The sequence below is a fragment of the Temnothorax curvispinosus genome, unplaced genomic scaffold, assembly GCF_003070985.1.
Source record: "Temnothorax curvispinosus isolate PA1 unplaced genomic scaffold, ASM307098v1 QBEX01008784.1, whole genome shotgun sequence".
Taxonomy (NCBI): Eukaryota; Metazoa; Arthropoda; class Insecta; order Hymenoptera; family Formicidae; genus Temnothorax; species Temnothorax curvispinosus.
In genome coordinates this window covers 1,155,588-1,169,263 of record NW_020218564.1, presented here as the reverse complement: position 1 = coordinate 1,169,263, position 13,676 = coordinate 1,155,588, and the positions used below count along the sequence as shown (strand labels likewise).

Sequence of the window (13,676 nt, the reverse complement as noted above, 5' to 3'; positions counted from 1 at the left end):
TAAGACTCCATAGACACGGAAACGCCATGCGGCAGAGTGCGTTGACCAATCACAAATTTTGATTTTGCCGCAGGCGACTTGCGGCAGCTTTCTGATTGGCTGCGTTCAGCCGATACTCACGATTGCTAGGCTAGCGGGGTATCGGCTGAACGCAGCCATTGGTCAACGCACTCTACCGCACGGCGTTTTCGCGTCTATAGAGTCAGCATTAGGGCCAAAGCACATAACATGGCGTAGCGATATACGACGGTCGTAGACCCCGACCTGACAGATCAGGATACGCCAAAGCTTGTGCGTTACTTACGTCCACGACTACGACTGTCATATGTGCTTTGGCCCTTACATTGCGAATTTGAATTAAGTATAATAATATGGTTTAGAATTGGCTAAAAATAATTGATTTTTTGCTACGTTCATTAAAATTGCGCAAACACTTTATAAATATTACATGTTTGCATATGAGATGTTTTTACTATACTTTCGGAACGCAGCTCTCGTGGAAACTCGGCATACGTCTTGCACAAACATGCACGAGCGAGCGCGCGTAATCTCGGACCAATGGGCGATCGCCAAATCGCAATTCCAACGATGCATACATACATGCATACGAACACGGTTGCGTTTCATTGATATCAGATGACATTTGACGGTGGTTGGGCACGATCGGTCGACATTCGACATTGCAGAACGTTGTTAAAAGGCACCGCGAGACGAGACGTGCGTGTGCAAGAATTTTCCTAGCATCAATATCGACAGGAAAAGGAGCGATCGTCCATCTCCGTCTCCGTCTCCGTCTCCGTCTCTCCGGCGCGGCGACGTAAACGACGACGAGACGGCAAGAATTTTGATACGCGCTGTTCCGTACTACGCCAACAGCTGACCTCGGAGTCTCGGAAGGATGGCAGACGCCGCCGTTAATCTCATAATAAAAGCACCGAATCAGCAGATCAAGGACCAGCTGGTCAAATGCGATCTCGGCTGGACCATTGGCCGTTTGAAGGAATACCTGTCCGAGGTTTATCCCAGCAAGCCAGTAAGTCGCGTGAAAGTACGCGTTTCCGCCCAGTGAAAGCAGCGTGCGTTTCTCTTTGCTTTTTGTCTTTTTTCTTTCTTTTCTCCCTTGTTTCTTGTTTCTCTTTATTTAAATTTAAACAATGCGACGCGAAACGTTTAACGGCTTCCCACATAGATGCAAGACGCCTACAGAATACGTCTCAGTTACGTACATAAAAATTAATAGAAAAGACACTTGGCTTACTTTTATATTCAGATTAAAATATTCTTTTTACAAACGTATCATTACGCTAGCTGTATGCATAACTCTCTCTCTCTCTCTCTCTCTCTCTCTTTCTAAGAACTGTGCTGTTTAGAGGGAAAGATAATATATCATGTGTTTAGATAAAAGTATTTATGAGCTCGTTGCGTGTATAAAAAGATATGATATCTTTGTTAAAATATTATTCATCTTTACTGATACAACTTAGTACGTGCCCATTATATATAAGCTGCACTTGAGATATATCACACGACCACGGACTGTATACCGTTTACAAAAGTGCCTTTACGTTCTCAAATAATTTAAAACGCTCTAAACCTTGTTGTTGGTTCAAAAGCTGTTTGCTATACGTCGTTGCTATTATTGTATTATGCTGTATTACAAAAGTTTTTAAAGATATGCACGTGATCTAACACCAAGTCGTTGTTGTCATTTCTAGGAAAGCTCACATCAGAAATTAATTTATTCCGGTCACGTGTTAAATGATTCTGCACAATTGAAAGATATATTGAGACAGTGCGATGGTTCGGAGGATCAAGCGTATACCGTTCATCTAGTCTGTACCCCACAAAAAATGTGTGCCGCGAAAGCTATGGATCAGACGCGATCGACTGATAACACGGTGGCGACTGCGTCTGCAACAAGACACACTCAGATCAGAAGTAACACGGTTCAAAATCAAAGTCACGAGACGGCTACGGTTACTGCGTCTCAGCATCAACAATATTTACAGCAGCAGTACCTCGATCCTCGAAATAGTCAACAGTTAGCCTGGATGCAACAGGCGTATACGCACTACTTTACACAGTATATGCAACTGTAAGTGTAGCTGTGTCTCTTGGAACTTTTTGTAAGAGATAAAGAGATATGAAAGATGCATAACGGTTGCAATATTCTTTTGCAGAATGGCAGCGCAAGGAATACAGTTACAAGCCAGTATTCCATACCTGCAGCAAATGAATATTAATACAAACGATACAGCTCAACATACCTACACAACCAACACGAACAACACGGTTGGCGACGAACAACCCCAACCAGCGGCTCAAGACGCAGCCGATATCAATGCGGGAAATAACGGTGCGGGCGAGGATGCCGCGTTTAATCGCGACTGGTTGGATTTCTTTTACATGTTGTCTAGGATCGTCGTTCTATTTGGTATAGTGTATTTCTATTCGTCCCCTCTCAGGCTCCTCATCGTCACGTTTTTGGGATTTGCGATATATCTGTGAGTCACGTCCTTAATATTCTTTGACATATCCACACGTACGCATATATAATATACATATATATATATATATATATATATATATATATATATATATATATATATATATATGTTTTTTTTGACGATGTTTTTCTCTGAACTTGCCTGAAACGTGTTAAATGTAACACGATGATCGCCGTTATAGGTATCAAGGCGGTTTCTTCAGGGTACAACCAATCTTCGTAGCTGAGAATAACAATGGACGCGCAGACAACAATAATCAAGTGTTGCAGAATGAAGTAGTGGGTCCTCAGGCTGTGCCGCAACAGCAAAATGCTCAAGTGCCAACCGTGCAACCGGAAGCACGAACAAACGCCAATGAGGAGAACGAGGAACAACGACCAGGCGCTCTCGCTTTTACGTGGACCTTCTTCAGTTCGTTTTTTGCTTCGCTTATTCCAGATCAGCCAAATGTCATTTAATCCCGGATATTCCGTTATAAAATGGCTTTTTTATAAGCCTATACGTATTTTAAAGCTCTATAATTATAATATAAAGACTGGAAAGGATGACTTTGTCACGGTGTTACCGGACTTTGAAAATATTTAACATTTTGTAGAGTCAGAAGTGCTTAAACTCACGATTCATTCAATACATGTATTCCTATGAAAGTCTGATCAATTTTACGATACCCAAGGATTTTTGTATCTGAATATATCTCTAATATATATAAATGTTCACATATGTGTTAATAATCAACATACGCTTAAGATTGATGACACGTATCGTGGAAATCCACGTTTACATGTAAAGATTATATATGTGTATCAGTTTACGTTGTCGAGAGACTCGCACGTCACGAAATAAACCAACAGTCACGTAAGATCTATAGATATTAATGCTAACTTTCCTTCGGAAGAAGATCGTTAGACGTGCCATCCCAAAGCTATTAGAATAAAATGTATAAAAAAAATTTTTTTATGTTTGTAGAGTATTAATATATAAAGGTACAACGAGAGATAAATAATCATGTATATACATATATCTAAAAATAAAAAATATAGGTTCCATGTAGTGCTTGTATTGTATAAAGCTATATTTAAGGAGATAATAATAGGCACTTGATAATTTTCTTAAAGAATTCATATATATAGCAATAATATTATATTGTGTGAGAATACGTTTCCTGTGATGTTTAATACGGTCGAATACATCCGGTGTGATATCTGCGTAAAACATCGCGTTAACGTCATACATATATAATTATTATTGATATACATTCAAGGTGGAAACACATTATAGTGGACGTGTGAACGTTCTCTAAATTTTCTTAAATAGAGAAAGAAAGACGTCTATATACGAAGAGCGCCGATGAAATAAAGATGTATGTAAAGCAAATAAAACAATTTTTAAAGTTTGTTGTTCATATGTTATTTCAACTAAAAAGATTGTGAATATTCTAATGAGATACGTAATAATAAAAAAAAGATAAAATACATTTTTTTCTGTATGAAAACGTAATGTGTAAGATATATATAAATATATATCTTTTATAGTGCTGCTGACGTATATTTCACATGTATATGATGCAATCCTATATCCTATGATATGATACGATCAGTGATCACAGGCACGCACAGGCACCGAGACACGTTGGTACATACAATAATGCACAAAAAATGTTATTTCTACGTGTTTTATTTATAGACAAATTATTTTTCATAATCTACATCGTCAAGTTACATTTGTCGCTATATCAAAATACTAAATTTGTGTTTTTCATGTCCGTACGATATAACATAACCTTAATGCCCGAACGAAGACATACAGTATATTCATATTGTATTATGATTATTATATTATTGTTATTAAAAAGCTATCAAATCAAAAAAGCTATTTTATATTATAATAGCAAAAAAATTCATTATTATTCACTTTTTTTGTTCAGAAATGCCTCGATCCAAAGTTTCCGATGTACTTGGTGTATTTAAGGGAGTAAAAAGTGTCACAAATGCTCTGATAAAACATCAAGAGCATACAATCAGCTATAGGATCAAACACTCCAGTTTAAAAGATTTACCTGAGAAGTGTCTGCAAACTGCAGGAGAAAAATTTAATAATATAGAGCCAAGTAAGGTTCCTGTAAGTCTTGCGCGTGATACCCAAGTGACGTGTCATCTTACATATGTTGCCTCTTATAAAGATTGTTATTTTTTTCTACAGGGACAGATAATGAGAGACTTGAAAGAAGTAACTGAACGTATAAGCGTGGTTGAGGAAGGTATTAAACAATATATTAAGATAACAGCTAGTCAAACTTTGGATATAAAAAATAATGGTTATATCCCTAAGAAGGAAACAAAGCTGTATGTCTACGATACTGCGAAAGATCCAAAAGAATTGCCTCGTGACGATGTCACACACACCGTACCAAAATACGCGACTGACAAGTCAAAAACTCAAGAGCCTTTAACAGGCATACAAAATAACGCAACGAAAAAGTATACAAGTGTAAAGGAAAAGATCAAGACCATTACCAAACTAGAGATACCTGACATTGAATTCTCTGAGAAAGATAAAGAAATCTTGAGGAAATTAGAATTGGAATATGAGAAGAATACTAAAAACAGTATTGAAGCAAGTTCTGCTCCGTCCTCTCGACGTAAAGTACATGAAAAGGAAGCGGTACATACGCAAACGACGTCTATAGAAAAGCCAAAAACTAACGTATTAGTTAGACCAAAGCAATATGTAAGTATCGAAAAATAAACTTTTATTTATTATATCTTTTTATATATATATTCTTATTAACGTGGTATGTGTATCTGTATTATTATTTCATGTATATTACAGCTATCACCTACTGCCAGAGAAAGAAAAGTTCCTTCTACAAGATTGCAAAGAATGGTAAGTTTCGGTACCTTAGGTATTAGCCTTGGGCTTGGTACTGCTGCAGAATATACACGAAGGACGTTAGGATTAAAGGAGCAGAGTATTGGGGATACGGTTGACAGTATGTTTCTTACTAAAGCTAATGCAGAAAGAATAGTTTCAACATTGTGCAAAGTGAGAGGTAAGGTATGATATGCTGCATATAACTGCCGTATACACGTATCTATGAGACGCATATATGAGACGTATATCACGTTACCTGATAATATAGGTGCAGGTTTAAAGATCGGTCAAATATTAAGCATCCAAGATAATACTATTATAAGTCCGGAATTGCAAAAGGTCTTTGAAAGAGTCAGACAAAGCGCTGATTTTATGCCAACGTGGCAAGTAGAGGTAAATGATGCAAATGTGTACAGATTAAAAGAGACGTTCTTAATATCTGCACGTCCTTCTAGAAAGTGTTAGCTAACGAACTTGGACACACGTGGAGAAATAAATTGGCGTATTTTGAGGAAAAACCATTCGCCGCAGCATCCATTGGTATATATTGATGCTTTTTATATTCATAATAATATATAATACTGTGATTTAGAGATCATTTAATTTGTATATCTTAGGACAAGTGCATCGTGGTACATTATTGAATAAACAAGATGTCGCGATAAAGATTCAGTATCCCGGTGTGGCAGTGGGTATTCAGAGCGATATTGAAAATTTAGTAGGCATAATGAAGGTGGTAATATTTTGAATCAGCCGTGTATATCGTGAACTTTACCAGACAAACTTTATATCGTACATAAATATTGTATGTGTTTATCGCGCAGGTATGGAATGTGTTTCCAGAAGGAATGTTTATAGACAATGTGGTGGAAGTTGCGAAACGGGAACTGGCATGGGAAGTGGATTATATAAGGGAAGCAGAGTGTACGAAAAAATATAGGGAATTAATACGGCCGTATCCAGATTATTATGTGCCTGCGGTAATAGGTAAATAAATAAAAAGATTTATATTGAATCAATTATTTTTTTATATTTTAATCATCTACTACGTCTTATACGTTCTAGATGATCTCTCTACAAAGCAAGTATTTACAACAGAGATGATAGAGGGTATACCCGTTGACAAATGTATAGATATGGATGTTAAAATTAGACAACGTATAAGTGAACTGGTCATGCGTTTGACCCTAAAGGAATTATTCGAATTTCGATATATGCAGACTGATCCAAATTGGTCCAACTTCTTTTATAATCTCGATACAAAACAGGTTTTCCGCATATTAAAAAAAATTATCTATTTGTTTTACTAACTTAATCACGAGAGTGCTAATAGAGTGCATACATCTTTGCAGTTAATTTTATTGGATTTCGGAGCATGCAGGACTTATGAGAAAACGTTTATGGATAAATATATAGAAGTCATTAATGCCGCAAGCAAGGGAAATCGCAACAAGGTCCTAGAGTTATCTCAAGAAATGAAGTTTCTTACTGGATACGAGTCCAAGGTATCTTATCTCTATTAAATACGTCTCTAATATCTTAAAACATTACTATTCTTGCATATACACGTCTACGTGAACAATAATTTACAACATCAGATTATGGAGAATGCTCATGTGGATGCAGTCATGATTCTTGGCCAAGTGTTTGACAATAATCACGAGTATTACGATTTTGGCGGCCAAGATGTGACCAAACGGTATGTTGTACCTATTTCTGTGCATCCATCGTATAATATATACTACGTTCATGTTGCAGGATCCAATCCTTGGTGCCAACTATAATAAATCATAGATTATGCCCACCACCCGAGGAGATATATAGCTTGCATAGAAAGTTATCCGGAATATTTTTACTATGTGCAAAACTTGGAGCTAAAATCACGTGTCGAGATATGTTCCGCGAGGTTTATGCCAACTATAAATTTGGCTGACACTTTTCTTTATGAGAGTATTTAACGTGCCGTCAACCGTGTATTTGTTTATCGGTTTTTTTTTTACACATTTAATTCTTTGTTCTTTTCTCCGGTACTACGGACATCGTGTATGATTCTCGTGCGATTCTTTTCCCGCGTGTTACCAACCAAGTATCTTGTAATTATTTTTTAGCCGCCTTTATTATATTGTTATGTCACGTTCTCTTAAAAAGGTCTAGATAGCTTTAGAGGTTTCACAACAACATTCTTTTGATTCTTTAACCAGTCTTCAATACAGTACACAGGTATGAACGTCTTAATAGTTCTAGTTTACGATCACGATACAGTCTACTGACGATGAGTCTACCTCTAACCTCATCGACGTTGACGCATCTGCGTGTAAATATAATATTATGATGTACTACATCTTGAAACATTTATACTGATGATGACGTAATAAAATATACATTTTGATTGAAATGCATAAATTTTTTAAAAACATGTATTTTTTAATGTTGGTGGGGTCGTGATATTGCATATATTTGATTTTATCAGCATAGCAACGTTTGTGATGTATAGTATATATTTTTGGACATGGATGACGCTATTCGAGTGGCATGTGGCATGGCGGTTACTGCTTAACGATCATGATCATGAGCATGAGCCATGTGCCATGTGAGTTCAAGTATAAAAGTGGAAAATATATTTACTTTTTATGTACATTAGATGTGATAATTTTTTAAAAACGCAGCATGACATCGCACGCAATATCTTTAATGTCGTCATAAAATGTCTCAAGACAAGATAGGTATAGTTTTACGATCAGTCAAACCTATTTTAATATCAAACAACATACCTGTAATAGTAATATGTGCAGCTCTTCATCGAGATAAATAAACGTTACTTGCAGTTGGAGTCGACATTCTCTTGGAATTTTTAGAAGTAGCGTTTAATCACATATTATTTTGCCGCAAAATCTATCCCAAGGAAATTTTTGTTAAGAAAAAGATATATGGAATTACGATATATGTATCAGAACATCCAGAGGTGAATGAATATTTATCAAATGTTCTGACGGCAATCAAGGAATTGATAAAGGAAGATGAAAAGAGCGTTAAAGCCATCACGCTTACCTTCTACAACAAAAACAAGTTGCCGATAGAAAAATATGTCTTTGATATGGTTAAACTGCAGGCACAGCTTACAGAGTACGTTGATCGATAATAAATATATATCTATTATATTATTCGATTTTAATCATTTATTACGTCTTTTCTATTTTAAGGAGAGATCCATATTATTTGAAAACAGAAGAAGCACTGAAGACAGTCTGTTTAAAATTATCAATGTGTGATACATACTTAAGACCCATCCCAGACACGTCAATCTTTTCTATCGAAATTCAAACATATGAAACTGCACACATCATTCTAAGCGAAAATCCAAAATGTGAAGATTTTCCATGGATTATTAAAGATGATGCAGTAGAGATGATTGATAAAAATATATTACCACTGAAAGATATTAAAACTGATTGTTTAAATTTGCAACTGTACGTAATTGAGGATACAGCCAACAAAATCTAAGGTTTAATAAACACGTTATACGATTGATATCTCTCTCTCTTTTTATGTGCTTTTATTTTGTATAAAACGTAGAAAAATACATCTGTTTGTAGTTATTAAACTTGTCCCATCAGTTTAGATATAAACTCTTTATCTCTATTCCATAAAATGTTACAAATAGCATTCAATTGATACGAGCAATCAAATATTTCGGATCTTACTGACACGTTGCTGGCATCAATCTTGATCACCTTAACGTTCCACTTGTCTTCGACGTCTTTAATTTGTACTTCATCTATCGTGGAGCTTGACCAAGGTTTGAACCTGCAAAAAGTTGGATCATTATCCGAATCTCCATTCCATCTTACGATACTGCACGTCATCGAGTAACGACACTCTACTTTGTGCCAATCACTATGTTTGCTGGTTTTCCTTTTATATTGGTCATTGTGTTCATCAAGTATGGAATGTCATTGAAGCTCGACGCATCGTCAAAGGAAAACACTGAACAAATCGCATCAACTTTATCTTTGCATACCTGTGTGGAAAATGTATCGTATCGTTTACACATCTTTTTAATAAAATGTACGTATATTGAAGAAGAAGTTGTATTGACATGAATGAATCTCACACATACTGGCAAAATATGCGTGTATTTTTTTATACTACTCTCCGAGGTGTCCCAGAATTGCAGTTTAAACAAAACGACTTTATCCCAGATTTTTACAGGCCAAAAAACATTTGTTTTTCTTATCCCACTGGTTTCCGTGTAACCGTTGGAGTCGAGGATTCCCGCGAGTCTCGCTACCACTGAAGTCTTTCCCACGCCAGATCTGCCTATCACGAAGATCTTGTAAGTGACCTCCTCGATGGAAGAAGGCAACGACGGTCTCTCCAGAATGCCTGAATAACATATAAAAACAGTAAACTGATGAAAGAAAATAAATGTGCATTTTGTATATTGTATACCTAATTAGTACAAATAGATAGCACCATAGAATCTTCTCTTTTTAGAAGACGTCACGTAGAAGTGATGGACCAAAGATTCTCCTTCTGCTGAAGACAACCAGTTCATATTACGTGCATTCATGCTTCTTCGGTCACTCACTACTTGTGGAATAAAAAGCGATCAAGTACGCCAAGACGCATTCGAACGCAATGTATAACAAAATGCTCGAATCCGTACAACTTGGTATAGATATAATTACTTTGCATTGCGATAGTTAAAAAATTTAGCCAATCAATCAATCATACGATAAACATCCATACTTGATCTGTATGGTCTGTATGTGTTGCATGTATTATGCATGTGTGTATCAGTGTGTGTACATTGACCGCGCACATAGCATCGAGCGTCGATCTTTCATGAAAACGATACTAGATCCAACAGCCACGTAGAAACCTACGTTGAACATTGAGCGTAAAATAGTACTTCTCATTGGCTGACAGCAGAATGTGCCAGGCAAGTAATAGCTTCTGCACACAGACGCGGAAACGCGCTTGCCGCGCGACAAGAAGCGACGCTGTAGCCACGCAACGTGTTGTTTTTCCGTAAGAACCAAAAGTTTCGTGGCTACCGCGTCGCCTCTTGCCGCGCGGCAAGCGTTTCCGCGTCCTGTGTGCAAAAGCCATAACGTTAGCTGCAGTCCACACTCTCTTCTCCTTTCTTCGCAATGGAGAAAGAAGTAGGAGAAGAAGAAAAAGAAGAAAAATAACGCTTCAAAGCATTCGTAGCGTAAAGTGGACCGCAGCAGTTATCAAAGTACAATCGTTGGCGTTATATAATTATTACAAGAAATATATTATAGTAAATGACGCGATCACTCTCTTATGGCAGTTTAAATCGTTTCCTGAGATTGCCTGAGATTTCCATTAAAGGTAAAAGTATATATGGTAAAACAAAGACATGTGTATGAATAAAAGGACAAATGTATGCGTATGTATGTACGTAGTAGTAATACGTGTGTCACGTACATACGCCCTTTTTAAATTCGCAGGAGCGGCGTGCGTTTAGGCCAATGTGGGGGGGGGGGGGGGCAACGTGAACCAATGGTCGCGCGTCCCGCCTTGGAGTGACCCAATCGCCGAGCGCGCCGCTCTTGGTCGCGAATGAAACGGCGTTCGCGGTTGGCCGTGCAGCTGGCGTCGGTTCGGAACGGCTGGCGCGGCCAGCCAATAGCAAGGGCGCGCGCTACGTAACCAACTGTTTTGCGACCGTCCCGCCATATTGTGTATGCAGCGCGGGTCAGTGGCGCGTGTACATGGGTCTTTCGTGAGAATCGTCAGCATTTTCTCTCTCTCGCGTCAAACGTAACAACGTAAGGTGTGCATGAATTTGCCTGTCCGCGTAACGGGGCATATCGCGCGTGCATGATGGATCCGTCTAAGTTGAAAGTGGTGGAGTTGCGAGCCGCGCTAAGCGACCGCGGCCTCGACACCAAGGGCAACAAGCCAGTGCTCGTCGAGCGGCTACGCAAGGCTCTGGAGGAGGAGGAGGAAACACCACAGGAGTGTAAGTCGTACCTGTCCCTAAATGCCTCTCTCTTGTACTCGCTTCTATTTCGCGTATTCTACTGATGTACCGTTACCGTGCACGGTGCCGCGCACGGCGAGATACCTTCCTGACGATGCACCATCACCGTCACTCTGCTACGCATGGGCACGTCCGTGTCCGTGGTCATAACATTATAAGCTGTATCTGATCTGACTGACGAGATCTGACTAACATTCTGAACCGTGTGCTCCTTTATTTTACATAAACATATTTTGACGTGATCTAACATGCTGTCATATTTTTTGATTTCCCATGTTACGTTGTAAAATTTTATTTTCTAGTTTTAAGTTTATTTTTGCTTGATATCTCCTACCCGATAATCTGCAGCGTACAAAGCTGCAGCTATGCTATATTTTATTACATTTTTTTTGCAGATGCGTCAGCTTTGCATACAGAAAATATTGGTGATACGGCTTTGAAAGAAACACAAGAGAGAGTCGCGGAAGCTGCACGATCATCGCAACCACCGAGAACACCTAGCAGAGCATCTAGGAGCTCCTCGATGACTACTCCGACAAAAATTTCCACGAGAAATGCATCGAGAGCATCTACCACTCCAAATTCTTCGAAGCACGCTACGCCGAGCAAACCTCAGTACGGCGAGAGAACGTACGAGACGTTGGTGACAATATCAGAATCTATGTCTGAAGAACCTGTAATACAACAACAAGAAGAAATGTCAAAAATGTCTCCCGATAAGTATAGAGAAGAGCAAAAAGGTGACGCGCCAAACATTCTTCCGAAAGTTTCGTCCGCGGTATCTGAAAAATATGAGGCAGAAGAGGCAAAATGTGTGAATATTTTAGAAGGTAATAAGTATCGAGCAAATATTCTCCAAGTACCTGTGACAGAACCGTCTGAAAAACCTAGTACACGTGCATGTGTAGATTTATTTTCTTCAACTCGGGAAGGTCATGAAGCAAAGATATCTAGTATAGATGAAGATGGCAAAATTCAACAGCTAACTGCAGAAACAGAAGATGTTACAAAACTGGAAGAGAAAACAGAGAATAAAGATGAAGATGATGATAAAATACAACATGTTTTTGAGAAAAGCAGTCAAGATGAACGTTCACGTGAGAAAGAAAATGAACGTATAGAGGGTAGATGTAACGTTAAGGATAATATAAACATTCCGGAAGTTGAACAACCAACACATGTGATGTCTGATCACGTAGATAAAACGAGTGATCCTGACGTAAAGCAGGAGGAAAAGATTATCCATGATGATTATACGGCGCAAGACAACAAAATGGACATTTCAGCGAACATGGAAAATTTAGATGAAAAAGTTGATGATAATGAAATTTCACGAGATAAACAGGTATATAATAACATGTTTCTTTATATACATATAAAATAATCATAATGTATAACACGGCGTAAGAATGCATTTGTCTCTTATAATTTTAATATATTTTTAATCACCCATTGACTTATTTTTATTTCCATGGAAAAGGAACTAGCCGAAGACTATTTCTTAAAGCAAACAGTTGCCGTAGATGCAGAAGAATCAAATCGAATGGACGGCAATGACAGGAAAAGAAAAAGATCTCCTAGCCCAGCAGAAGTTCGTCAGGTATCTCCTGTGCCACAGAAAGCAGAGGATGAACCAGATCTTGACGAATCAGCTGTAATTTTATCATGGTGTAAGTTTTTTCGATTAAGGCTACGGTCAACGTGACGCTACAAATGCTTTGGAGCGTTCTTCTTCTCTTTCTTTCTTCATTGAAAAAAAAGAGAAGAGGAATGCTTCGAAGCATTTGTAGCGTCACGTTGACCGTAGCCTAAATCATGTGTTATTTTTTTAGATTGGCACGTCAATGGCTACGGTCAACGTGACGCTACAAATGCTTCGAAGCCGTCCTCTTTTCTTTCAATGAAGAAAGAAAGAGAAGAATTTGTAGCGTCACGTTGACCGTAGCCTATATATGTTAAATGAAAATACATAATATATACATGTATGCAATATTACATATATATATATATATTTTTTTTTTTTGTATTTTTAGATGATTCAGATTTGAATTTAGTTATTAATAAAAATGGATTTTACTCTGCTACACCTATGCATGATGGGGATCTCTGTGATATGTGGGCTGGTGCAAGAGCATCTCATGGTGTCTTAAATGGAAAAGTCTATTACGAAGTCAGAATTACGCAGCACTATCCAACTATCACAAAAGACGAGAAACACTCGCATATGCTTAGAATTGGTTGGTCAGTACCCTCTACGTCTATGCAACTTGGGGAGGAAAAATTAA

The 13,676-nt window shown here is 37.9% G+C and overlaps 5 protein-coding genes across 9 annotated transcripts in view; 4 read left to right on the top strand and 1 right to left on the bottom strand.

Annotated features, from left to right (window-relative positions):
- Window positions 1-596: 596 nt before the first annotated feature.
- LOC112458201 (homocysteine-responsive endoplasmic reticulum-resident ubiquitin-like domain member 2 protein) lies at window positions 597-3,900 on the top strand. The gene is made up of 4 exons (XM_025021665.1): window positions 597-1,033; window positions 1,716-2,095; window positions 2,181-2,504; window positions 2,689-3,900. Exons 1-4 carry the CDS (start codon window positions 899-901, stop codon window positions 2,963-2,965), a joined length of 1,116 nt encoding a protein of 371 aa, XP_024877433.1. The 5' UTR covers window positions 597-898; the 3' UTR covers window positions 2,966-3,900.
- A 139-nt stretch (window positions 3,901-4,039) lies between these two features.
- LOC112458199 (atypical kinase COQ8B, mitochondrial) lies at window positions 4,040-7,773 on the top strand. 5 transcript variants are annotated; one of them, XM_025021659.1, is made up of 12 exons: window positions 4,040-4,139; window positions 4,432-4,625; window positions 4,707-5,234; window positions 5,337-5,556; window positions 5,647-5,771; window positions 5,834-5,918; window positions 5,996-6,111; window positions 6,203-6,365; window positions 6,444-6,646; window positions 6,731-6,883; window positions 6,977-7,077; window positions 7,137-7,773. In XM_025021659.1, exons 2-12 carry the CDS (start codon window positions 4,434-4,436, stop codon window positions 7,309-7,311), a joined length of 2,061 nt encoding a protein of 686 aa, XP_024877427.1. In that variant the 5' UTR covers window positions 4,040-4,139; window positions 4,432-4,433; the 3' UTR covers window positions 7,312-7,773. The 5 variants fall into 5 exon arrangements, with proteins under 5 accessions (XP_024877427.1, XP_024877428.1, XP_024877429.1 ...); XM_025021660.1 differs by having other exon boundaries at window positions 4,091-4,135; XM_025021661.1 differs by lacking the exon at window positions 4,040-4,139 and adding an exon at window positions 4,145-4,164.
- A 235-nt stretch (window positions 7,774-8,008) lies between these two features.
- LOC112458203 (mitotic spindle assembly checkpoint protein MAD2B) lies at window positions 8,009-8,908 on the top strand. The gene is made up of 3 exons (XM_025021667.1): window positions 8,009-8,101; window positions 8,204-8,501; window positions 8,579-8,908. Exons 1-3 carry the CDS (start codon window positions 8,083-8,085, stop codon window positions 8,877-8,879), a joined length of 618 nt encoding a protein of 205 aa, XP_024877435.1. The 5' UTR covers window positions 8,009-8,082; the 3' UTR covers window positions 8,880-8,908.
- LOC112458202 (REM2- and Rab-like small GTPase 1) lies at window positions 8,909-9,948 on the bottom strand. The gene is made up of 4 exons (XM_025021666.1): window positions 9,852-9,948; window positions 9,496-9,761; window positions 9,260-9,396; window positions 8,909-9,182 (listed from the first exon to the last, which is right to left on the bottom strand). The coding sequence occupies exons 1-4, from the start codon at window positions 9,946-9,948 to the stop codon at window positions 8,975-8,977; spliced, it is 708 nt and encodes a 235-aa protein (XP_024877434.1). The 3' UTR covers window positions 8,909-8,974.
- A 1,135-nt stretch (window positions 9,949-11,083) lies between these two features.
- The window catches only part of LOC112458232 (heterogeneous nuclear ribonucleoprotein U-like protein 1), a 7,257-nt gene continuing 4,664 nt past the window's right edge, over window positions 11,084-13,676 (top strand). Inside the window, exons 1-4 of the mRNA XM_025021732.1 lie at window positions 11,084-11,370; window positions 11,787-12,736; window positions 12,872-13,061; window positions 13,425-13,672. Of these exons, the coding sequence (XP_024877500.1) occupies window positions 11,229-11,370; window positions 11,787-12,736; window positions 12,872-13,061; window positions 13,425-13,672 (1,530 nt within the window). The 5' untranslated portion in view covers window positions 11,084-11,228. The remainder of the gene's footprint in view (window positions 11,371-11,786; window positions 12,737-12,871; window positions 13,062-13,424; window positions 13,673-13,676) is intronic.